The 23,972-nt window shown below is 44.8% G+C and overlaps 1 protein-coding gene across 12 annotated transcripts in view; it reads right to left on the bottom strand.

Annotated features, from left to right (window-relative positions):
* The window catches only part of GIGYF2 (GRB10 interacting GYF protein 2), a 155,596-nt gene that overhangs the window by 24,040 nt on the left and 107,584 nt on the right, over positions 1-23,972 (bottom strand). For all 12 annotated transcript variants that reach the window (XM_070070041.1, XM_051834185.2, XM_051834184.2 and 9 more), the window contains 7 exons: positions 15,783-15,949; positions 13,269-13,360; positions 11,776-11,883; positions 10,686-10,786; positions 8,258-8,358; positions 3,563-3,724; positions 97-255 (listed from right to left, as the gene is read on the bottom strand). In XM_070070041.1, coding sequence (XP_069926142.1) covers positions 97-255; positions 3,563-3,724; positions 8,258-8,358; positions 10,686-10,786; positions 11,776-11,883; positions 13,269-13,360; positions 15,783-15,949 — 890 coding nt within the window. The remainder of the gene's footprint in view (positions 1-96; positions 256-3,562; positions 3,725-8,257; positions 8,359-10,685; positions 10,787-11,775; positions 11,884-13,268; positions 13,361-15,782; positions 15,950-23,972) is intronic.

Here is a 23,972-nt window from a genome sequence, read left to right on the forward strand (position 1 = left end):
AAACCGGCCCTGCGGTGTGGGATGCGCTGCGCCACCCACGCGCCCTGTCTCTAGCTCCAACTCCTAGCTTCAAGGAGCAACCAGAAGACTGGTCACCTGTTTGCGCAGCAGTTCCTCTTGCTTCCGCCTCTCCTCCTCTTCTCTCCTCCTCTCCTCTAGTCTTCTGAGAGCTTCTTCTTGCTGCTGTCTCTCCTCCTCTTCTCGCTGCCTCCTTAGAGCAATTTCTTGTTCCCTCTGGCGTCGCAGAGCTTCTTCCTGAAGACAGAAAGGGAAGAAGCGAACGTAAAATCCAGTGTACACCATTCAATATAGTATGTCTCACTTTGAAAAGGTATAGGTTATATGCTGCTAATACTCTATAACCAGGAAATATAAAAAGCACATAATCAGGATCTAGAGTAAAATGGGTCTGATAGGGAAGTGGGCACAAAGTAAAAAAAAAAAAAAAAAAAAGACTATTTAAGGAAATAGTAAATTGCAATACACTGTAGTCGATCCTGGTTTCTATATTGGCCACATTATTTACTGATTAGACAGGGCCATATTAGCATGCAGGCTTTACTTTCTCCACTGCCACTACTAGTCACTAATTTTTAATCAACCGGGAATCTATGGCATATCCACAAAGAGGTGCCCTTGTCAAAATCATTTAGAGAACACTGAGCAACAGAGAATTAAATGGATTTCTTTAGTGCAATACTTCTCAGAGCCCTCCTATGTTGATGGAAAGTATGACTAAGAAATTCCCGTATCTCTCCAGAATTTTTTTAAAACATGGAGCATGTGTATTATGTGGCCAATGTTTTCACTCTAATTGGTTATGAGACTAAAACCATTCCTCACTGCTCTAACGTGCTGAAGAATCATCTGGGAGGGAGGGGAGGGACAGGCAGCAGGCACAACAAAGGAAGCAGCATTATTCTAGCAGCGTCCACTCTAGTTTAGCCTTCCACTATTCGAGACTTGAGGTTACATGATGTACTTTATGCTCATAACTGATGTGGCTGGAGAACTGGTATTGAATTTATAGCATTGGCCGGCACCGCGGCTCACTTGGCTAATCCTCCGCCTGCAGTGCCGGCACCCAGAGTTCTAGTCCCAGTTGGGGCGCCGGATTCTGTCCCGGTTGCTCCTCTTCCAGTGCAAAAAGAAAACATTCCTATATCTCTAATATCATCTCAGCATGGACTCTTGTTTCCACAGAGCAGCTCTTGGGCACAAGTGGAAAAGTGAGGTAAATGCTAGACTTTGGAACTACTACAGAGTAGAATTTTTCCATTAGAACCAACAAGAACCCCAATAGAAAAATGGGTGGTGAGTTGTCAAAAAAGAAATACAAACGGTCAAATATCATAAAAAATGTGAGTAATGCTAAGCCTCACTGGTCATAAACACGTATGCAGGGCTTAGCTTTAGGATTTTCTTTTAAACACACTCTCACCTAACAGTAAGAAACTGCCAACAACCCTCCCATCTAATAGAAAACTGGGTGAATTACTATTATTATCTGTAATACAAATATAATTTTAGCTAGCAAACATGATGATGATGCTGCTGATGATGATGATGTAGATTTGCAGATGTACACAACTGTCCCCTGGTATCTTCAGGAAAATGGTACCAGGACTCCCTCAAACACCAAAACATTTATGCTCAAGGCCCTCATATAAAATGGTGCAGTATCTGCACATACTCTCTGTGTATCCTATCCTCCAGATATTCATAATACCTAACACAATGCACATCTTAGGAAAACAGTTACACTGCATTTGCAGAGTAACGACAAGGAAGAAAGTCTGAACAGGGTCAGTCCAGACGCAGTGGTTTCCTCCAAGCACTCCTGATCTGCAGGTGAGGAACTGCAGGTACAGGGGGCTCCCCCTGCCTATCGTGGAAAGATGACACAGATCAGTATTGTCAAAAGGCAGCTTACGCAACACTGGGTACGAGTGATACGTGTCTCTGTACAAATAGTTACACACTCAGAATCTTTTCCTCCCTATTCTGAAACCCTAGTCACTGAAGTACAAGTAGAAGTTCTTTAAGGACACAAATAAACAGAAAATAGAGATTTCTAAGATAAATAAACTTGTAAAAACTACATCTGAATAAGCCAAAAAGAACATGAAAAGATGCCCAATATTACTGATCATTAAGGAAATGCAAAATCAAAACCCTAATGAGCTATCACTCCACACCCTTTTTTAAAAAGAAAATAACAACTGCTGGCAAGAACATGGAGAAACGGAACCCCTGCACACTACTGGTAGGAATGTAAAATGGTACAGCAGCTATGGAAAATGATATGGTACTTCCTTTAAAAAAAAAAAAAAAAAAAAAAAAAATTAAAAATAGAATTACCCTCTGGTCCAGAAATTTCACGTAAGGGGGCCCAAAGGAGTTGAATTGAAAGCAAGGACTCAAACAAATATGTGTATATCCATGTTCATTACACATATTTCACAATAAATGGCAACTAACAGATAAATGGATAAACAAAATGTAACCTAAAAATACAATGAAATATTATGCAGCCTTAAAAAGGGAACAAAATTCTGACACATGCTTCAAGATGGCTGAAATTGAGTGAAATAAGCCAGCCAGTCACAAAACGGCAAACACACACAGTGTATGACTCCACTTCTCTAGGGTACCTAGAGTAGTCAAGTTCACAGACACAGCAAGGCTGAGAGGTACAATGGACTAGGGGAAGAAGGGAATAGAGCTCCTGGGATATGCATATGGAGCTTCAGTTGGGAAAGACATAGAAATTGTGCAAATGGACAGTGGTGAGGGTTGCATGGCAATGTGGACACATGTACTGCCCCTAAGCAGACACCTCAAGTGGTCATTTTCACATTATAATGTTACCAAAATTTTTTTCTGAAAGTCCGTTTGGATATAAAAGTTTGACAGTGGGACAAGAGTTGTGGCCCAGGAGGTTAAGCCAGCATCCCATATACGAATGCTAGTGAATTCCAGCTGCTCCAATTCTGATCCAGTTCCCTGCTAATGCTCCTGGGAAAGCAGTGGAAGATGACCCAAGTATTTGGATATAAAGTTCCAGGCTCCTTAGCTTTGACCTGGCCCAGCAGTCATTGTAGCCATTTGGGGGTGAACAAGGAGATGGAAGCTCATTTACTGGCGCGCTCTCTCTCCCTCGCTCTGTTTCTGTCTCTCCTTCTGTCACTCTACGTTTTAAGTAAATAAATCTAAAAAAAAAAAAAAAAGTTTGACATTTAATGCTGGATTGCAAAGTTACTTTCTCATTCTTTTTAGTAGGAAGGGTAGAACTTACGAATTCTAAGTGGTTTATACCACGAAGTATACAAAGGAAATCAACTCCAACTGGTCACTAGGACTGAAGACTATCCCTCCATGGGGTACAGCTAGAAACTGAATAGTCTTTCTAAAGGTGAGAGAGGCTCCTCAAGTTCTGATCCCAGTCCTGCCATTAACTCCCTGTTGATTTGTGGGGGTAGAGAGCCAGAAATTCTGGAAGACAGTGAGCGAAGTGAAGCTGCTCCACGGGCACCCCAGGGACCAGAGCGCCCACAGGTACCTGCTTCCTCCTCGCGAGCTCCTCCTCCTCCCGTCGCTTCCTTTCCTCCTCCTGCTGCCTCCGGAGAATTTCCTCCTGCTGCCTCCGGAGCTCGTCCTGCCTCTTCCGCTCTTCCTCTTCCCGTTTTGCCCGCATTTCCGCCTCTCTTCTCTCCTGCTCCAGCTGTCATCACACGAGAGCAGTTTAGAGACTTGGAACCCGCACAAGAGCACTCCAAGAGAACTGAGGGCAGTGTCAGAGGAAGCTGAGCGGTGCGGACCTCGCCGCTCAGTCCCTCGCGCTGCAAGCACAGCGAGACCTCTGAGCCCCCGGAACCACAGCAGCGTCCGGCCCTCCCACCTCTGCTGGGAGGCGCGTCGGACCTCTCTCGAGGTGGTATTCCTTTATTCATCCCTACAAATGAATCTCTAATTGAACATCTAACATAGGACTACAAGGCTGCAATGTTATAAAGCTAGTAGTGTGAAAAACTACGATTATTTAAATTGGAAAACCAATCACTTAACACATTTTATCATATATAGCACCCGAATTCTAGTCAGATCCAGGCCCCGGCCTCCACTCCTATTTCCAGAGCTACAGCTCATCCCTCACTTTCCTCACCCGTACTCCTAGGAGTCTCTTATCGTTTCCCAGCGTCCAGTTTTGCCAGTGTTCACCAGCAACATCCAATCCCCACCCCCTCAAAAAAACAAAAACAACCAACACGCCTAGACTTAGATCTCAGCAATCTTCACCCTACAACACGTGCAAGGAACCTCACGATGGGCCTGCCTCATCCTGTTAGTCTTCTCTCAACTCGATCCCTCAGAAGCATCTGGCTCCAAGGCAGACCAAATTACTCTCACACTTTCCAAGTTCAGCATGTGCTTGTGTACTTCTGAGTCTCTCCTGCTGCTATTTCCTTCAAAGACAATTGTCATTTCCTTGTACTTTGTCGTCATCAAACCTTTTCCTGTTATCCTTCAGGTAAAAATTAGCTCAAGTATTTTTGTTCATCAAGGATCACCCAGGGGCCGGCATTGTAGTGCGGCAGGTTGAGCCGCTGCTTCTGATGCCAGCTTCGTGCATCTGACCCCCAGTTCTAGTCCCAGGGATTCCACTTCTGATCCGGTTCCTTGCTAACATACCTGCAAAGGCCATGGATGATGGCCAAGTACTTGGCCCCTGCCACCCAAGTGCAAGAACCAGAAAAGTTCTAGACTCCTGGTTCTGGACTAGCTGAGTCCCAGCAGTTCCCACCTTTTGAAAAGTGAATCAGCAGTGGAACATCTGTCTCTTCCCCGCCTCTATCACTGTTTATCAAGTAAATAAATAAACTCACACTCTTTTTTTTTTTTTTTTTTTTTTTTTGACAGGCAGAGTGGACAGTGAGACAGAGAGAGAAAAAGGTCTTCCTTTTGCCATTGGTTCACCCTCCAATGGCTGCTGTGGCTGGTGCGCTGCGGCCAGCGCACCGCACTGATCCGAAGGCAGGAGCCAGGTGCTTCTCCTGGTGTCCCATGGGGTGCAGGGCCCAAGCACTTGGGCCATCCTCCACTGCACTCCCGGGCCACAGCAGAGAGCTGGCCTGGAAGAGGGGCAACCACAACAGAATCCGGCGCCCCGACCGGGACTAGAACCCAGTGTGCCGGCGCTGCAAGGCGGAGGATTAGCCTAGTGAGCCGCGGCGCCGGCCTCTCTTTTTTTTTTTAAATATCACCCAATTCCTGAATCCCTACACCTCTCCAACTGGGTAACTGGCCCAAAACTGAGGGTATTTCAAAGTACACAGAAAAATGGAATTAAAAGATAAGCTTGGAGCAGGCATTTGGACTGGTGGTTAAGACATTCCTGACCCATGGGGCCAGGGCTGTAGCATAGCAGGTAAAGCCACTGCCTGCAGTGCCGGCATTCCATATGGGCATCGGTTCAAGACCTGGCTGCTCCACTTCTGATCCAAGTCTCTGCTATGGCCTGGGAAAGCAGTAGAAGATGGACCAAGTCCGTGGGCCCTGCACCCGCATGGGAGACCTGGAAGAGAGGCTCCTGGCTCTTGGTTTTCGATCAGCTCAGCTCCAGCCATTGTGGCCATCTAGGGAGTGAACAGTGGATGGAAGATCTCTCTCTCTGACCCACACTGACGTATTTGGGCTTGATGCCCAACTCTTGCTCCTGATGCCACTTCCTACTGACACATACCCTGAGAGGCAGTGGATGGCTCAAGTAGTTGGGTCTGTACCATCCAGGTAGGAGACAATTGGATTATCAAGTTCCTGGCTCCCAGCTTTGACCAGGCCCAGTCCTGGTAGTTGTGGGCATTTCGGGATCAGCAGATGGGAGCTCCAGCTGTCTCTCAAATCAATAAAAAGTAAATAACTTTTTAAAAGCTTATCTTGGTGCAAAAGAATTGTGAAATCCATATTTTTCATAACACACATTCCCTTTTAACTGTTTTTTTTTTTTTTTTTAGATTTTTATTTATTAGAAATGCAGAGTTAGAGAGAGAGAGAGAGAATGAATGAATTGATCTTCCATCTGCTGGTTCGCTCCACAAATGGTCACAATGGGCAAGGCTGGGCCAGGCTGAAGCCAAGTGCCAGGAGCTTCATTTGGGTATTCCACATGGGTAGTAGGGAGCCCAAACACTTAGGCCATCTTCCGCCACTTTCTCAGGCACATTAGTAGACATGGGGAGTAGGGAGCCCAAACACTTAGGCCATCCTCCGCCACTTTCTCAGGCACATTAGTAGGGATCGGAAGTGGAGCAGCCAAGACTCAAACTGGTACCCATATGGTATGCCAGCCCCCCATGCAATGGTTTTATCCACTATGCCCCAATGCCAGCCCCTCCCATGAGCTTTTCGATGACCCCTTATAGATGTGGACTTCAACATTTTCTGTACCAAAACAAACTTATCTTTTCCTTCCATTTGTCTATGACATTTCTGAAGAACCCTCAATACATTCAACCACCCTGCAATTGGAAGGGACGTGTCTTTGTTTCCTTGTCCATAAACACCCAAATGCCTTGCTGTCATCATCTATGATTTCCCCACACAAAGCAGCGGGGGACTAGAAGACATCCAAGAACTGTATGAACTATGGTGTCACATTCATTTATGGAGACAGACCCTAAACATAAACCTGTCCACATTCTGCACACTCTAAGGAGGCTGTCACTTCCTCACGGGATAAGAAGACACTTAGTGTAAACACTGACAAGAAACTCTTAGAGGAATGGGAACCCAGAGATGATTACAAATCCTGGGTACAGATACCCTCCCCTGGCAAGCACGACATCCAAAATCAAAATCCCCCAGAAAATGTGCATGCAGAACACATGTTCTCCTAATGTTAACATGAAGCTTTGCAGTTTTGAGTCTAGAGATACTAGGAAATGCAAATCAACTCCAATAAAGATTCCATGTGGGGGGCCAGCTGTGGCGTAGTGGGCTAGGCCTCCGCCTGCAGCGCCGGTATCGCATGTGGGCACCAGTTTGTGTCCTGGCTGCTCTTCTTTCAATCTAGCATTCAGCTATGCACTGGGAAAGCAGTAGAAGGTGGCCCAAGTGCTTGGACGCCTGCACCCATGTGGGAGACCCTGAAGAAGCTCCTGGCTCCTGGCTTTGGATCAGCCCAGTTCCAGCAGTTGCAGCCATTTAGGGAGTGAACCAGCAGATGGAAGATCTCTCTCTCTGTCTCTCCCTCTCTCTGTCTATAACTCTACCACTCAAATAAAAAATTTAAGATTCCATATGGGCACTCAAGCCACAGATCAGGAATCTAATAAATAATACAGTGGGTATTTTCTCACAGTCTTAGTTATAACAGGTATCATATCAAGAATAGTCCGGGCCAGCGCCGCAGCTCACTTGGCTAATCCTCCGCCTGCGGCGCTGGCACCCCGGGGTTCTAGTCCCAGTTGGGGCGCCGGATTCTGTCCTGGTTGCTCTTCTTCCGGCCAAGCTCTCTGCTGTGGCCCGGGAGTGCAGTGGAGGATGGCCCAAGTGCGATAGGTGCGGTGTGCCAGCCGTAGCGGCCATATGGGGGGGGGGGGGGGTGAGCCAATGGAAAAGGTCTCTCTCTGTCTAATTCTATCTGTCAAAAAAAAAAAAAAAAAAAAAAGGATAGTCCAACTGGGTCCGGCACCATGATGCAGTAGGTTAATCCTCTGCCTGCCACGCCGGCATCCCACATTGGTGCCGGTCCTAGTCCCGGCTGCTCCTCTTCCCATCCAGCTCTCTGCTAAGCAGTAGAAGATGGCCCAAGTCCTTGGGCCCCTGCACCAGCATGGAAGACCTGGGAGAAGCACCTGGCTCCTGGATTTGGATGGGCGCAGCTCTAGCTGTTGCGACCATTCGGGGAGTGAACAGATGGAAGACCTTTCTGTCTCTCCCTCTCACTGCCTATAACTCTACCTCCCAAATAAATGGGAAAAAAAAAAATCTTAAAAAAATAGCCCAACTGAAATATACATATGACCTTGATCATTCACGCAGTGAGTAACCAATACACCAATGTTTAATTGTAATTCTGTTCTGAGGTCCTTTTGGGGAGGGAGGGCACAACAAGGCTAGGCTATGAAGGCACCCGCAGGAAACTAAAAGGAGAACGCATCGCTAGCTAGAAACAGAGCTGAACAGACACGAAGTGCTTGTAGCTTGTACCCGCGTGCAGAAGGCGGGCGCGGCCGTGAAGGAGCGAGCGTCCCACCTTGGCAGCTTTGGCCTTCTCCAGCTGCTGCAGCTGCTCCAGGGCAGGGCCTGAGGGCGCGGTGTCCAGGGGGAGGTCCCACACACTACCACCTTCCCAAACTGGGAGAACGAGAGGAGAAAAACGAGGATGTCAGAGCTTACACACAGGGTCACGAAGGAAATAAGCTGCCTCAATGAGCTGCATCACCAACTGTGCCGCTTTTCAGCAGAGTGGACTGTTGGCAAGCTCTAGTTCCATCAGTATCCTTCAACACACTTAGAAGGAAAATGAGCACAATGCGTTTGTCCATCCAGCAAATGTCCATCCCAACATTACAGATGAACAAAGTAAGCGTCAGAGGTAGCTCTGCAACACTGTCACGGGCACACGGCAGCATGCGGCCACCCCAGGATCCTCATCCCCAGACTTCCAGGAGCCACAGAGCCTCTGACGGCACACTGACCTCATGGAACTAGGCAGGTGCACGTTGTGAATATATTAAATGCCACTGAACTAAACACTTTAAAATGGCTAATTTTGTGCATATAAATTTCAGAGAGAAAGAGAAAGAACAAGAACTGGAGTGGCTTCCGGAAAGGCTGGGCAGGCTTCACAAGTGACCACTGGTTCTGCTGACCTGAAGCGCAGTGCGGGTTCGGATGTGGAAGTAAACAGGTAAAGGCTTCTGAGTCCATGTTTTTCTGCCAGTGAAGTTCACTGACACCACTTTTCGGGATTCTCCATTTTCTACATTCCTACTATAGGCTATTTATGAACGATTAAATACGGTCTGTTTCCAATCAATGGACATTTTGTAAAGGACTTTGTTTACATATGTAAATTATTGTCATAAACTATAGGGCCAATGTTAATAAGAGACTGAATGGCTCTAAGAAAATTTCATCAGTGTCCGTGGTGGCTGAGGGTTTTAAACACCAACTATACTCTCTTGTAAGGACTACCCATGGTCCAAATTACCTACCTTGGGGGCAGGTACTGTGATGTAGTAGGTTAAGGTGCCACGTGGGATACCTGCACCCTACACTGGAGTGCCTGGTTCGAGTCTCAGCTACTCCATGCCTCTAATATAGCTCCCTGTTAATGAGCCTATGAGGCAGCACATGATGGGTCCTGCCACCACGTGAGCGACAAGGATGGAGTTCCTAGCTCAAGGCTTCAGGCTGGCACAGGCATACCTGTAGTAGGAATTTGGGGAATGAACCAGTAGATGGACGATATCGCTCTCTCCCTCTCTTTCCTCCATCATTCTGCCTTTCAAATAAATCTTAAGAACCAAAAATTAACTACTTCTTGGGGATGGCACTGTGGCATAGTGGGCTAAGCTTCCACCTGCAGTGCCGGAATCCCATATGGGTACCAATTCAAGTCCAGGCTGATCCAGCTCTCTGCTATGACCTGGGAAAGCAATGGAAGATGGCCCAAATACTTGGGCCCCTGGAAGAGGCTCCTGGCTTCGGATCGGCTCAGCTGTACCCATTATGGCCATCTGCAGAGTGAACCAATGGATGAAAGACCTTTCTGTCTCTCCTTCTCTCTGTCTGTAACTCTACCTCTCAAATAAATACATAAAGGGCTTTTTTTTTTTTAAATTAACTACTTCTATAGGTGCTCCACCACTATCAAAACTTTTAAAATATCCCAATTCCGATTTTTTAATTTGATGCAAAAGACCTAGAGAATGAGGGAAGGGATTCACTTCAAAGCAGGCTTTCTCTTTCCAGAACCTCTGTGCACTTTCAGTGCCGTAATGTGTGCATCAATCCCTGAGTCAAAGGAGAGATCATTACTTATGTTTTAATTTTGGATTTTTGGTTTTTTTAAACTTAGCTAAAGAGATCAAAACTAGTTTAAGAGATTTTTCTGCATTATTTAGAGCAACATTAAGGAAAAGAACCTGACTCAAATTTGAAAAATTCATCTTAAATAACTTCTACAAATTCCTTAAGAATGCATTTAACAATAACTTGAATCTTTTGCTGAGATCTATTGTTAAAAATGTGACTTATTATTAATATTCAATATAAAGTGAATTTTTAAAAACTAATATTCCATTTTATTATATTACTTGAGTGAGAGAGTAATCTCCCATCTGCTGGTTCAGAACCTGCAATAGCAGGGGCTTGACAAGGCTGAAGCGAGAAGCCAAGAACGCAACCTGAAGTCTCCCACATGGACGACAGGGAACCGAGTGCTCCAACCATCACCCGTCTCCCAAGGTGCACACTGTCAGGGAGCTCGACTGCAACAGCCAGGACTGGAATCAGGCATTCCAGTACAGGACGCAGGTGTCCCAAGCAGGGCCTTAATCACTAGGCCAAGTGTCAACCCAATACATTTTTTAAAAAGTTGAATTATAAAATTATTACTATACTCTAAATGCCTGGGTTGTCCTGGGTTGTACTAAAGACCAATCTTAAGTTTTTACCTGTAGGCTGTGAGGCTGCTGGCTGAAGCTCCCAGATAGAGCCAGTATCCGGCACCGAAACAGACCTAGCTACTGAGGGAATGATGTTCTGATCAGATATTCTGCAAAAGGGAAACAGAAAAATTAACTTGTTCTTATCCATTTGCAAAATTAAGATAAAGAGGAATTTCCAGACTTGCAGGTTTTCTAGGTTAGCTAGTCAGAAAAGTCCTTCATTGTTTGGACTAAAGCCTAACATTACCGAAGCAGTTGAGAAAGGAACAAAGACAGACACAATGGCGCATTTGCAGTCTTCTATGGTATTAGTGGATACCTACTACCTTAAAAAAATGCAGATTATCTCAATAAAAGCCATGGAGGTGACCTGTTAATTCTGAAGCTTCCATGTGCTATGATGGCCAAACCAGGCCCTTGAGCCTCTGAGTCCAGGCCTGCCCATCTGTGAAATGGAGACCCCACCACCTAACCTGCTTTCCTCGCAGGCCAGATGAAGGCTCAGAAGGGAAATGTGAATGGCTTTAATTAAAGTGGACAGGAAGATTTCTGAGAGGCACTGATAGCTTTTCAGGAGCCAAGACGAACACTGCTCTGAGTGATAATGTGAAGCAGCATAAACTCAAGATTCCAGCATAACCTCCTCCTCCTCCCCAGGCCTACCTTAAAAGCTTCTGAGGTCCAGAAAACTAAAACCCTGTACAGCACTGTCACTATCTTTTTTGAAAAATCACAGACAAAAATGAAATTTAAGTTCTAAGCTGCATTTTTATTCTTGCTACAAGTGCTGTAAGACTATATTGTTTCTCTCCTCATCATTTCCAGGTTACTATCTAAAATGTATCCTTTATGACTGAAAGATAAGTTAAATGCTATCACCATCGAATTCTTTGTATACTATATTATTTTTACATAGAACACATAGAAATAGTGGTATGCTGAGGCCAGAATTCACACATTTTACCGGCTTTCCTTTCTTCTCCCTCCCCCCATTCACATTCTCTCTCTCTCTGTCACACACACACACACACACATACACACACACACACTCTCTCTCTCACACACAAAATGAGGTTCATAATGGACAACCACCAACCTCATCTTCAGAGCCTGGAACTGCTGGAGAAGAAGTGCCAACTGCTGCTGCTGCTGTGAGGACAAGGCTGCTTTCTGCTGTTGAGCCAAAACCTGTGCGTACTGTTGTCTTCAGAAAACAGACAGAAAGGTGTAACCCATCCATCCACACTCAGCTGACATAACCGAAATGTTTAAAAGACAAAGTTCATTCAGCATCCCCTCAAAACACACCACGAGAAACAGCTATGAAATATTCTTTACAATTCATGATAAGAGTCACACAGCAATTCTACCATTGGCTGCAGAAAGAACTCTATTGGGGACGATGCTGTGGTGTAGTGGGAAAGCCTGCAGTGCCGGCATCCCATATGGGTGCCAGTTTGAGTCCAGGCTGCTCCACTTCCAATCCAGCTCTCTGCTGTGGCCTGAGAAAGCAGTGGAAAATGGCCCAAGTTCTGGGGCCCCTGCACCCGTATGGGAGACCTGGAAGAGGCTCCTGACTTCGGATCGGCACAGCTCCAGCCGTTGCGACCATGTGGGGATTGAACCAGTGGATGAAAGACCTCTCTCTCTGCCTCCCAAATAAAATAAATAAATCTTTAAATAGAAAGAAAGAACTACACTCAGAGATAGCATGTTTTTGAAAGAAGACAGCAAAAATAAATAAATGAATGAATTTTAAAAGCCCTCTAAATGTCAGCAAATCCCCTTAAGCTAACAAGCCTTTTATTAGGAACAAGAGAAAACCGTAAGAGTCAAACAAGAGCTACTGCCATACAAAGCTAGCTTTCCAAACAATACAATTACTTCTCAAACTTATTCCTAAAAAATTCTCAAACTATGTTTGGACTTGGAAATTTTTAGGTAATTTTTTTTTTCCACTAGATCAGAGACGGACAAACTTTTCCTGAGAATGGCCAGAGAGGAAATATTTTCAGTTTTGTGGGTCACACAGACTCAATTCTGCCATTCTAAGGCAAAGGCAGCCGCAGACGGTCTGTAAACAAATGTGTGGTCTGTGTTCCAACAGCACACTGCTTTGTGCCAGGCAGCAGGGGACCTGGCCTGAGAGCAGACCTTACCAAGCTCCACTCCACATCCTACTTCTTCCCGCACAATCTAAGGGGCGCATCATCTGTCATTCTGCCAGACGCCATACCAACCCTGGCAGTATGAACTTTTAACTTCTTTGCCACTTTCTCATCTGTTTTCCCCCTGTTGACACTCAAAGCTAGCCACTTAGGAGACACATGCTTCTTGAAATATTTCCTGATTCTTCCTTTAGTAACTAAAGTGCTTGAAAATCATAATTACGTATGATCTTCTGCAAACTTCTGGTATTTAAAAAGGCTGTGATTAGAATATGCATGTAGGATGTCACTGGCTAGATAATGAAGCAGGCACAATCTAAGCACTCCGCTCTCTCTGATGTACAAGGTGAGACTCGGGAGCAGATGTCATCTCCAGCCCCCTTAGGAAGCTCAGCACACCACTTTGCATCCCTGCTCTTACTGTATTAAGAACTGCTGGTACTGGAGGTGCTGCATCTGGTATAAGGCTGTGAGTTCCTGTTGCCTGGTCAGTCGTTCCTGGTCCAATTCTCCCTGGAGTGAAAGGAACAAATACTCTTAAATAAAATGCAAAGAACTTAACAGCCTCTTGGTACGTATATCAGAAAGCAAAATCACTCCAAGATCTTTACCTCTCACTCCAACCTTTTTTCCAAATCAGTAACTAAAAATCCAACATTGTTAAAAACTAAACACTGCCATCTAGTGGAACACATCTAATTGTACACATCCTGAGAGTCTAAGCTGAGAAGAGGTCTTCATTTCAGCGCTATTCTCTACTCCTGCTCTTAACACTGAATGAGGAACGGTACTCCAGAGTTACTACTGTAAATGAAATATTGAATAAGTCTCCCAATATTCAATTTTTAAGTCTGGAGGTCATGTAAAAAATAGAGAAACAGGGGACGGCGCCAAGGCGCAGTAGGTTAATCCTTCGCCTGCAGCACCAGCATCCCATATGGGTGCCAGTTCAAGTCCCGGCTGCTTCTCTTCCAATCCAGCTCTTGCTGTGGCCTGGGAAAGCAGTAGAAGATGGCCCAAGTCTTTAGACCTCTGCACCCACGTGGGAGTCTGGCAAGAAGCTCGTGGCTCCTGGTTTCAGATCGGCACAGCTCCAGCCATTGCAGCCATTTGGAGACTGAACCAATGGAAGGAAGACCTTTCTCTCTGTCTCGCCCTCTCACTGTAACTCTACCTCTCCAATAAATAAATACAATCTTTAAAAAAAGAAAACAGAGAAATAAAAAAAAGAGAAACAGGATCATACAAAAAGGAGTAAATCATCAAAACTTACAGCACATGAAGCCACCCTAGGTTAATCTAAAATTTCTATATGAAAACTTCAGTTTCAGGGAGCACTCGTTGCGAAGGTGCAGCCCTTCTCACAGCTCTTCTTCCAATGGGTGTGACTGAGTTCAGCCTAACTGGAAGCTGGGGACCAGCGTGCGCCAGGATCCACGCAATGAGCTTTCAGATACGACACAGGCCACGACAAAAACCCATCTCAATTTCAGAGAAGGGAAACAAGGCTCAAACTTGGAACTTAAGTGAAATTTCTATACAATAAAAAGTCTATTTTTTTTAATTAAAACAAATTGGAGAATGTCAGAAATAATTCCCCCTTGGCAAGGCCATTAAGATGCCACTTGAGATTCCAGCTTCGGATTCCTGAGAAGCAGCCAGTGATGGTTCGAGTCCTTGGGTCCTGACACAAATGTGAGAGACCAGGGGTGAGTCTGGGCTCCTGGCTTTGGGCCTGCCTTTGCCGCAGCTCTTTAGGCATCTGAGGAGTGAACCAACAGATGGAAAATCTCTGCCTCTGTCTCTCTGCCATTCGAATAAATAAATGAATGAAACCTTCCATTCTAGACCATTGCTCTCCAAACTACAGGTCTCAACCCATCAGTACACTATGAAATCAATTAATATGTTCAAAACAAACAAGTACATGGCACAAAATGTGAAATTTATTTGTCATGCACACACAGATACACACAGGAATGTACATAGCAATGCAAAACTCATTTTTGTTTCTGCTGCGAGTCACGGTCAAGAAAGGCTGGTGGCTGCTGTCCTCACCTGCGAACCCCTCTGCCTAGCGAGGCCATGTCTCACTCATCTGCATCTCCTAAGGACCTAGGCAAGGCCTCACAGGCTCTCGGCAGATAGCTGAGGAACAACCCAATGAAGGACGTTACTGCAGAATCTAGTGCTCACACTGCAGCTCCTGCACTATGGCTACTGTGACCTATGGCCAGCCACCAGCCACTCTAACCTGCAGAAGGAAGATAGAAGGACAGATGCAGAGACTTCCAAAGGAAGCCCACTGGGAGAGGGCCAGGAGCTGCTGCAAGAGGAGGTACTCCAGCGCCAGCGTCCTGTGGAGGTCAGTAGTATTATGGTACCATTTCTCTATTAAAATATCAGCAGTTAAGTTTAAGTCTTCAAAAAATTCTGAAGCACTATTTGAAGGAAAGCCTTGAATTTGGGAACTTTACAAGTTAAAGAAAGAGTTCAATGAGGGGAAGGGAGAAGAGTGTACATTTTAGCTAGAGGCAGCCAAGAACTTGGAAAGGCCGACCATGTTGAAGCACAGCAGATAAAGACAGACAAAGGCTCCTAAAGGAGCTTCGGAAGGTAAGGAGCCGATACATTCAGGACCTGCTGGAAGCTCAGGACAGGATGTTGGTCCTAATTCTTTACCTGCTAGAAAGCTATGGGAGCATTCTGTGTCCCCAGAGTACACACGTACATGTGTGCACCCGAGCGTGTGTGTGTGTGTGTGTGTGTGTAAGAGGATGAACACAGTTGTAATCTGGACTTCCCATGACCATTTCAATTACTTTCAAAGAACTGTAATTCCTTCCTCAGTGGATGTAATACTTGAGTTCTGTTTTCCAAGAGAAGCAACTGTTTCTAACACATAAGGATTCTGGGTGAGCTGTAAGGTACTTACCATATGAGGAGGGGGAGCTGGACCTGGAGAGAAAGGAACCCTTCCCCACATTTTCATGATATCACCAAGGGGCTGGAAGCTTTCATCACAAGCTCTCTTCACCAACAAAGACATAGTGAAATAGCCAGCCTGGAACCATTCCGCCATCTCCTGGTTATTGAAGGGACCTACAAGAGCACCAATTAAAGAGACAGTAAGAATACTTCCAGACTCGGAGGAAAAGTGTATTTCTTGGTCTGATCCTCACTGGGGGCATCTATCAAAAGTCCTTGTGGTATCTTACTCTGTCTCGGAAGGCAGAAAACAGACTTAAATAAAACACAACAGAAACAACTTTGAAATAAGCCCTCTACACATCCAAATTCTCAGCAGTGTTTTAATCAGTACAAGGAACATAATTCTCTCTCTCTCAGTCACTACAAGAATCTGTCAGGAAAGTATATTACAACTGAAGAGTAAGTATTTAGTAGACGTTGTATCACTCATACATAGAGAACACAGTATAGAACCAAGTACATTTTCAAACTCATTTTCTGCTAGAGATTACTGAAGGTGAGGCAAAATATAAATAATGATCAGTTAAACCAAAGCAAATTACAAGTCAGCCAGCTAAGACTAAATCTGGCCTTGGTAAATCTGGCCTTGGTAAAGGTAACTTTAACTTGTAAAGTTCCCAAATTCAATCTGGCCTTGGTAAAGCTAATGTTCTCTACGCGTTTTACAGTAAGAAACAATCAAGAGTCTGGCATTTGGTGCAGCAGTTAGCACACTGCTTGAGGGGCCCACATCCCACGCTGGATCGCCAGGCTGAAGTCCCGACTGCTCCCTCTCCAATCCAGCTCCCGCTAACATGCACACCCTGGGCGGCAGCACATGGCTGCTCTAATGTTGAGTTGCTGCACTCATACAGGAGGCCCAGGCAGAGTCCCAGGCTCCTGGCCTCAATCTGGCTGAGTCCCAGGTGTTTGTGGGCATTCAGAAACGAACTCGTAAATGGAAGGTGGGCCTGTCTGACTTTTCAGTAAGTAAAAATAAATAAAATGTTTGAAAATCAAGTATTTTATGTGTAAATTTAACAAAGAAATGTACTCTATTCAATAAAACATCAATTAGTTCATTCATCAAATACTCACCAAACACTGACTATATGATCTAGGTAGCAGGGATATAGCAATGAACAAAACAAAGCCTTGGAGACCTCTACTCAGGAAGATGGAGTTGATATACTTTTTCCTAACTCCTAAGTATACGTGGAAACCCTGGGCAATAAATATAAAACAAACAAAAGAACATTCCAAAAGGTAGAGACAGTTGACCAGATGCCTCCAGGCCTGAAGACCGACACAATGCTGAGTTCTCTGGGTGTTCTTCTCCCCTCATCTATCCCAGGTTTGGAGAAGCAGCAGCTAGCAGCCAGAAACATGATCTTACTGCAGGATAGTTCAACGAGAAAATGGTGCAAAAGTGGTACACATTCAGTAGACACAATACTTCAAGTTTGGATTTTTTTTCCAAATTACTAATAGGTGACACCACACAAATTCTGCTGTGGTGTGGGGCAGCAGCAGGGAGCCACAGTGCCGAGCAGCCACACAACCCAGGAGGGGAAGCCACCTGTGCTACCAAATGATGAAGTTCAGGGGGTGGAGTGTATTAAATGCATTTTAGTTTGTAGTATTTTCACTAATGACGAACTTATTGGAATTTAATCCCAATGAAAGTTTGAGGGGTTTCTGTATGTGTGGTCTATTAGAAAGTCACTCTAGGGGCTAGCGCTGTGGCTCAGCAGGTTAAGCCTCTGCCTGCAGCTCCAGCATCCCATATGGGCACTGGTTCGAAACCTGGCTGTTCCACTTCAGATCCAGCTTCCTGCTAATGCACTTGGGAAAGCAGTAGAAGATGGCCCAAGTCCTTGGGCCCCTGCACCCACATAGGAGACCCAGAAGAAGCTCCTGGCTCCTGGATTCAGATCATCCCAGTTCCAGCTATTGTAGCCATTTGGAGAGTGAACCAGTGGATGGAAGATCTCTCTGTCTCTCCCTCTCTCTGTAACTCTGCCTCTCAAAATAGATAAACAGATCTTCAAAAAAAAAAAAAAAAGAAGAAAGAAAAAAAGAAAAAAGAAAAAAGAAAAAAGAAAAAGAAAAAGAAAAAGAAAAAGAAGTTACAGGGGCCTGAGCCTGCACCGTGACTCACTTGGTTAATCCTGCAGCACCGGCATCCCATACGGGCACTGGGTTCTAGTCCCAGTTGCTCCTCTTCCAGTCCAGCTCTCTGCTGTGGCCCGGGAAGACAGTGGAGGATGGCCCAAGTGCTTGGGCCCCTGCACCCGCATGGGAGACCAGGAGGAAGCACCTAGCTCCTGGCTTCAGATCAGTGCAGCGCTGGCTGTAGCAGCCATTTGGGGAGTGAACCAACGGAAGGAAGACTTTTCTCTCTGTCTCTCTCTCTGTATCTAACTCTATCCATCAAAAGAAAAAAAAAAAAAAAGTCACTCCAAATATAACCAAGTAGACAGACTGAAGTAAAAGGAACAAACTAAATCACATAATAAGCACTAATGAAAATCTGGCTACATTAGAACACAAAAATTACCAGAGACATTAGATAATAAAGCAGGATAGACAACCAAGAAGTCATAGCAATCATAAACACCTATGTTCCAAACAAAAAGCTGCAAAATACGTGAAGCAGAATCTGACAGAACTGAAAACAGTAGATAGATTCACAGGCTGAAGACAACGTTCCTCTCTCAGCAACTCACAGACCTAGACAGAAAAGCAGCAGTGTTGCAGAACTCAACAATCCCATCACCAACAGAGGCAAACACACAATTACAGAGCTCCAAAGACAGGAAAATAGACATTCTTCAAGTACCCACAGAACGTCTAACAATAATGGATCATTTTTTGTGACATATAACAAACTTCAACAATTTTTTAAAAACTGAAATCACACATAGTATTTTCTTTGCCCACAACAGAATCAAGCCAGAAATCAAAAATTAAGGAAAATCTCAAATGGTTGGCAAACTAAAAAACACACTTCAAAATAATCCACGGGTTAAAAAAAAAATCAAGAAAATACACAGGGGCTGGCACTGTGGCATAGCAGGTAAGGCCACTGCCTGCAGTGCCAGCATCCCATATGGGTGCCAGTTCAAGTCCCTGTTGTTAAACTTCTGATCCAGCTCTCTGCTATAACCTGGGAAAGCAGTAGAAGATGGCCCAAGTCCTTGGGCCCCTGGACCTACCTTGGAGATCTGGAAGAAGCTCCTGGCTCCTGGCTTTGGATTGGCCCAGCTCTGGCCTTTGTGGCCATTTGAGGGGTGAACCAGTGGATAGAAGACCTCTCTCCCCCCTCCTCCCCTCTGTAACTCTGTCTTTCAAATAAATAAATCTTGGGAAAAAAAGAAAATACACAGAACTGAATGATGTATTTTAAATTACTAGCACCAAAGAAGTGCTAAGAGAGAAATTTATATTAAAAGTTCACATTAGAGGGGCTGGTGCTGTGGCGCAGCAGGTAAAGCCATGCCTGCAGTGCCAGCATCCCATACGGGCGCCGGTTTAAGACCCAGCTGCTCCACTTCTGATCCAGCTCTCTGCTATGGCCTGAGAAAGCAGTGGAAGATGGCCCAAGTCCTTAGGCCCCTGCACCCACGTGGGAGACCTGGAAGAAGCTCCTGGCTCCTGGCTTTGGATCGGCCCAGCTCCAGTTATTGCAGCCATTTGGGGAGTGAGCCAGTGTGTAGATCTCTCTCTCTCTGACTCTGTAACTCCACCTTTCAAATAAATTAAATCTTAAAAAAAGGAAAAAAGTTCACATTCAAATTAATAAACAAAGCTCCCACCCTCAAGAACCTATTAAAGAACAAAATAAACCCTATGTGAGCAGAAGGAAAGAAAAGAGCATAAACCAAAGCAAATGAAAACATAAACAGAAAAATAAATCAAACAAACAGCTGAATGTTTGAATAGATAATAAAATACTGACAAATCTCTACAAAGACAAAGAGAAAAGAGAAATACACAAAGTATCAATATCAGGAATGAAACGGTTTCTCTACAAAACCTTCAGATAGCAGTGATGATAAAATCTGAAAGCAACTCCACACACATGAATTGGTACATTAAACCAAACAGACTAACATCAAAAAAATACAAACTACCACAACTCAGCCACATTAAATACATCACTGAAATAGCTTTATAACTATGAAGAAAACTGATTTTTTAACTCTTCAATTCCCAAGAGACTCTCCAATTTTACTAGAGAATTTCATTGAGGATTTAAAGGATTAACATTTATTCTAAATGATCTCTCCCAAACAATGAAAAAGGAAGAAATACTTCCTGGCTCATTTTACAAAGCTAAGATTAACATGACGATAAAACAAGACAACAGGAGCAGGCGCTGTGGTGCAGGGGATTAAAACCCAGGCCTGCAGCACCAGCATCCCATATGAGCTCCAGCTGTTTCAATTCTGATCCAGCTCCCTGCTAATGTGCCTGGGCCCATGCCCCTGCATGGAGACCTGGAAGAAGCTCCTGGAACCTGGCTTCAGACTGGCCTAGCTTCAGCCACTGTGGCCATCTGGGGAGTGAACCAGCAGATCCTCTCTCTCTGTCTCTACCTCTCTCTCTCTAACTCTGTCATTCGAATAAATAAAATAAATCTTTAAAAAAAAGAGAGAGAGAGAGAGAGATAACAAATGTGCAAAAACAGAAAATTACAAAATAAAATCTCTCATGTATACAGATACAAAAACCTGTAACAAAACACTAGCAAATAAGGTTCAGCACTTTATACAAAGGAGTAAACACACGATCAAGTGGGGTTTATTCCAAGGATGCAATTCAATGTCCAGACACAATCAATGTAAACTACCAGAGTCGTCTTCACTAAAGAAGCAAAGTCACACAATTCTACCAATCGATGCTGGAAATGCATTTGACAAAATCCAACACCCATTCGCTATTAGAACTCTGAGAAAACAAGAACAGAAGAGTACTTCCTCACCTTGACAAAGACTGTCTACAGAAACCCTACGGCCAGCATTACATTTAGTGATGAAAGACTGAATGTGCTCCCAGGAGCACAGAGCAGGATGTCTGCTCCCACCACTCGGACTCAGCACAGTGATGGAAAGCACACTAAAGCAACAAGGGAGAAGCAAGCAGGTGCTGACTTCCCTTGGGACACTCACATCCTATACTGGAATCCCCAGTTCCAGTCCCAGCTCTACTACCAACTCCAGCTTCCTGCAAATGTGCACTTTGGGAGACAGCAGCTGATGGCCTAAGAACTTGGGTACTCAACCCATGAAGGAAACCCAAATTGAGTTCTGGGCTCCTGGTTTCAGCCTGGTTCGACCTCAATAGTTGCAGGCATTTGGGGAGTAAATCAGTAAATGGAATGTCTCACTCTCTGGCTCTCTACTTTTCAAATATAATGATGAATAAAAGAAAAAAAAAACTGGAGGTGGCCGGTGCTGTGGTGCTTATGATGCCAGCATCCCGTATCAGAGTGCTAGTTTTAGTCCCAGCTGCTCTGCTTCCAATCCACCCTCCTGTTACCGCACCTAGGAGAGGAGCTTAAGATGGCGAGTACTTGGTCTCCTACCTCCTGATGTGGGAGACCAGGATGGAGTTCTGGGCTCCTGGCTTTCGCCTGGCCTAGACCTAGCTGTTGCAGCCACTTACGGAATGAACCAGTGAAAGAATATTTCTTCCTCTCTCTCTCGCTCTTACTCTTGGCTCTTTCTCTGTTTGCTCTCCCTCTTGGATACTTTCAAAACTAAATAAATAAATCTAAAAAAATTTTTAGGTATCAAAAGAAAATAAAAGGCATACACATTGGAAGCAAAGCAAAGTGTCCCATTTGAGGGTGAAATGACAGGCCGGCGTTCTGGCGCAGTCATTGGCACTGCATGTCAGAGCACTGGTTCAAGTCCTTGCTGTTGAGCTTTCACTCCAGCTCCCTGCTAACGCACCTGGGAAGACAGCAGCAGTTGGCCAAAGTCCTTGGGCCCCTGCTACCCACGCGGGAGACCAGGATGGAGTGCCTGGCTCCTGGTTTCAGCCTGGCTCAGACCTGGCTGAGCAACCATTTGGGAAGTAAAACAGCAAATGGAAAGGTTTTCTCTCTTCTACCTCTCCTTCTCTCTTGGGCAATCTGTTTTTCAAAAAAATAAATAAATATTTTTAGGAAAGTATGTATGCTGATATGCATAAAATCATTTTTTAAAAGTGAAATGATTGTGTACACAGAATCTCAAAAATCTACCTCAGAAACAGAAAACCAAAATATCTCCTTGAACTAATAAACGAGCTCAGAGAGGTAAACAGAATGAAAGATAAATGCCCCAAATTGAATTCTGTTTCTGTGTACCAGCAACAGACACACAGGCGCTGATGTTAAAAACACACAGCTGCGAGGGTTGTGGGCTGGCGGATGAAGCTGCCACCTGCCGTGGCAACATGTCCTGTAAGTGCCGATTCAAGTCCTGCTTTCTCTGCTTCTGATTCAGCTCCCTGCTGGTGCACCTGGGAAGGCAGCAGAGGATGCCGCAAATGCTAGTCCCTGCCACCCAAGTGGGAGACCAAGATAAAGTTCCAAGCTCCTGGCTTCCACTGCAGCCATTTGGGGAGTGAACCAGATGACAGAAGATTTGTCTCTCCCTCACTCTAATAGCTTTGCCTTCCAAATTAAAAAAAAAAAAACAAAAAAAAAAAAAAAAACAACAACAACAACAAAAAAACCTTTAAACAAATACACTAACATTTATAACCACTCAAAAAAAAAAAAAAAAAAAGATAAAACACTTAGGTGTAAACCTAATAATACACATACAGATTCTATGCTAAAAATTACAGAATGCTGATAAAAGACGGCAGAGCTAAATAAACTGATAAACATAATATGGCTGCTGATCTGAAAACTCAACATGGCAAACATGTCAATTCCCAAATTTATAAGAAGGTTTAACAATTTATAGCAAAATTCAGCAAGATCTTTATATGGACAAGATTATTCCAAAAATTATAGGAAAATGCAAGAGAACCAGAAAACTGAACACAGTGACCAGTGTTGTGGCACAGCAGGTTACACTGCATCCTATTATCACAGCTCTGGCTTGAGGCCCAGTTACTGCAGATCTGCTTCCTACTATGTACCCGAGAAAGCAATGGACGATGGCCCACGTGCTTGGACTCCTAACACCAACATGGGAGACCCAGATGGAGTTCCTTGGTTCTGGCTTTGGCCTGGCCCATCACAGCCATTGAGGCCATCTGGGGAGTGAACCAGCATAAAAGACCTCTTATTCTGTCTATGTCTGTCTCTGTCTCTCTGCAACTCTGCTTGGATGGGTCTCCAGATCATTCCACTGAATGAACAAAGCCAATCCCAAAAGAATACATGTCTACGATTCCCTTTAAAGATGTAACATTCTGGGGCCGGTGCCATGGCACAGTAGGTTAAATCCTCCGCCTACTGTGCCAGCATCCCACGTGGGCGCCAGTTAGAGTCCCAGCTGCTCTTCTTCGCATCCAGCTCTCTGCTATGGCCTGGGAAAGCAGTAGAAGATGGCCCTGGCCCAAGTCGTTGGGCCCCTGTACCCACATGGGAAACGAGCAGGAGACGCCTGGCTCCTGGCTTCGGATTGGCACAGCTCTAGCCATTGCAGCCATTTGGGGAGTGAACCCACAAGTGGAAGACCTCTCTCTATGCGCCTCTGCTCTGTAACTCCGCCTTTCAAATAAATAAATAAATCTTCATGAAAAAAGTTTTGAATCTTGACTGCCTCATTGTCGACACCCTGGTTGTGATACTGTACAATAGGCAGGCGAGAGACTGCCATGGGGAAAACTGGGTAAAAGGTACATGGACTCTCTATTATATCTCACAAACCCATGCAAAGCCACCATTATCCTCAAAGACATTTAAATGAAACATGCACATACACACAAAGCACTGCTTTCATGTATTTCATGTATTTCACTGTTTTTAAGATTTATTCCTTTATTTGAGAAGTAGAGTTACAGAGAGAGGGAGACAGAGAGAAAGGTCTTCCAATCCGCTGGACACAACGGTTGGTGTTGAGCTGATTCGGTGCCAGGAACCAGGCGCTTCTTCCAAGTCTCCGGCGCAGGTGCAGGAGCCCAAGCACTTGGGCCATCTTTCAGT

This window comes from Oryctolagus cuniculus, chromosome 3, assembly GCF_051225735.1.
Source record: "Oryctolagus cuniculus isolate XC-2025 breed Fujian yellow rabbit chromosome 3, ASM5122573v1, whole genome shotgun sequence".
NCBI classification, from domain to species: Eukaryota; Metazoa; Chordata; class Mammalia; order Lagomorpha; family Leporidae; genus Oryctolagus; species Oryctolagus cuniculus.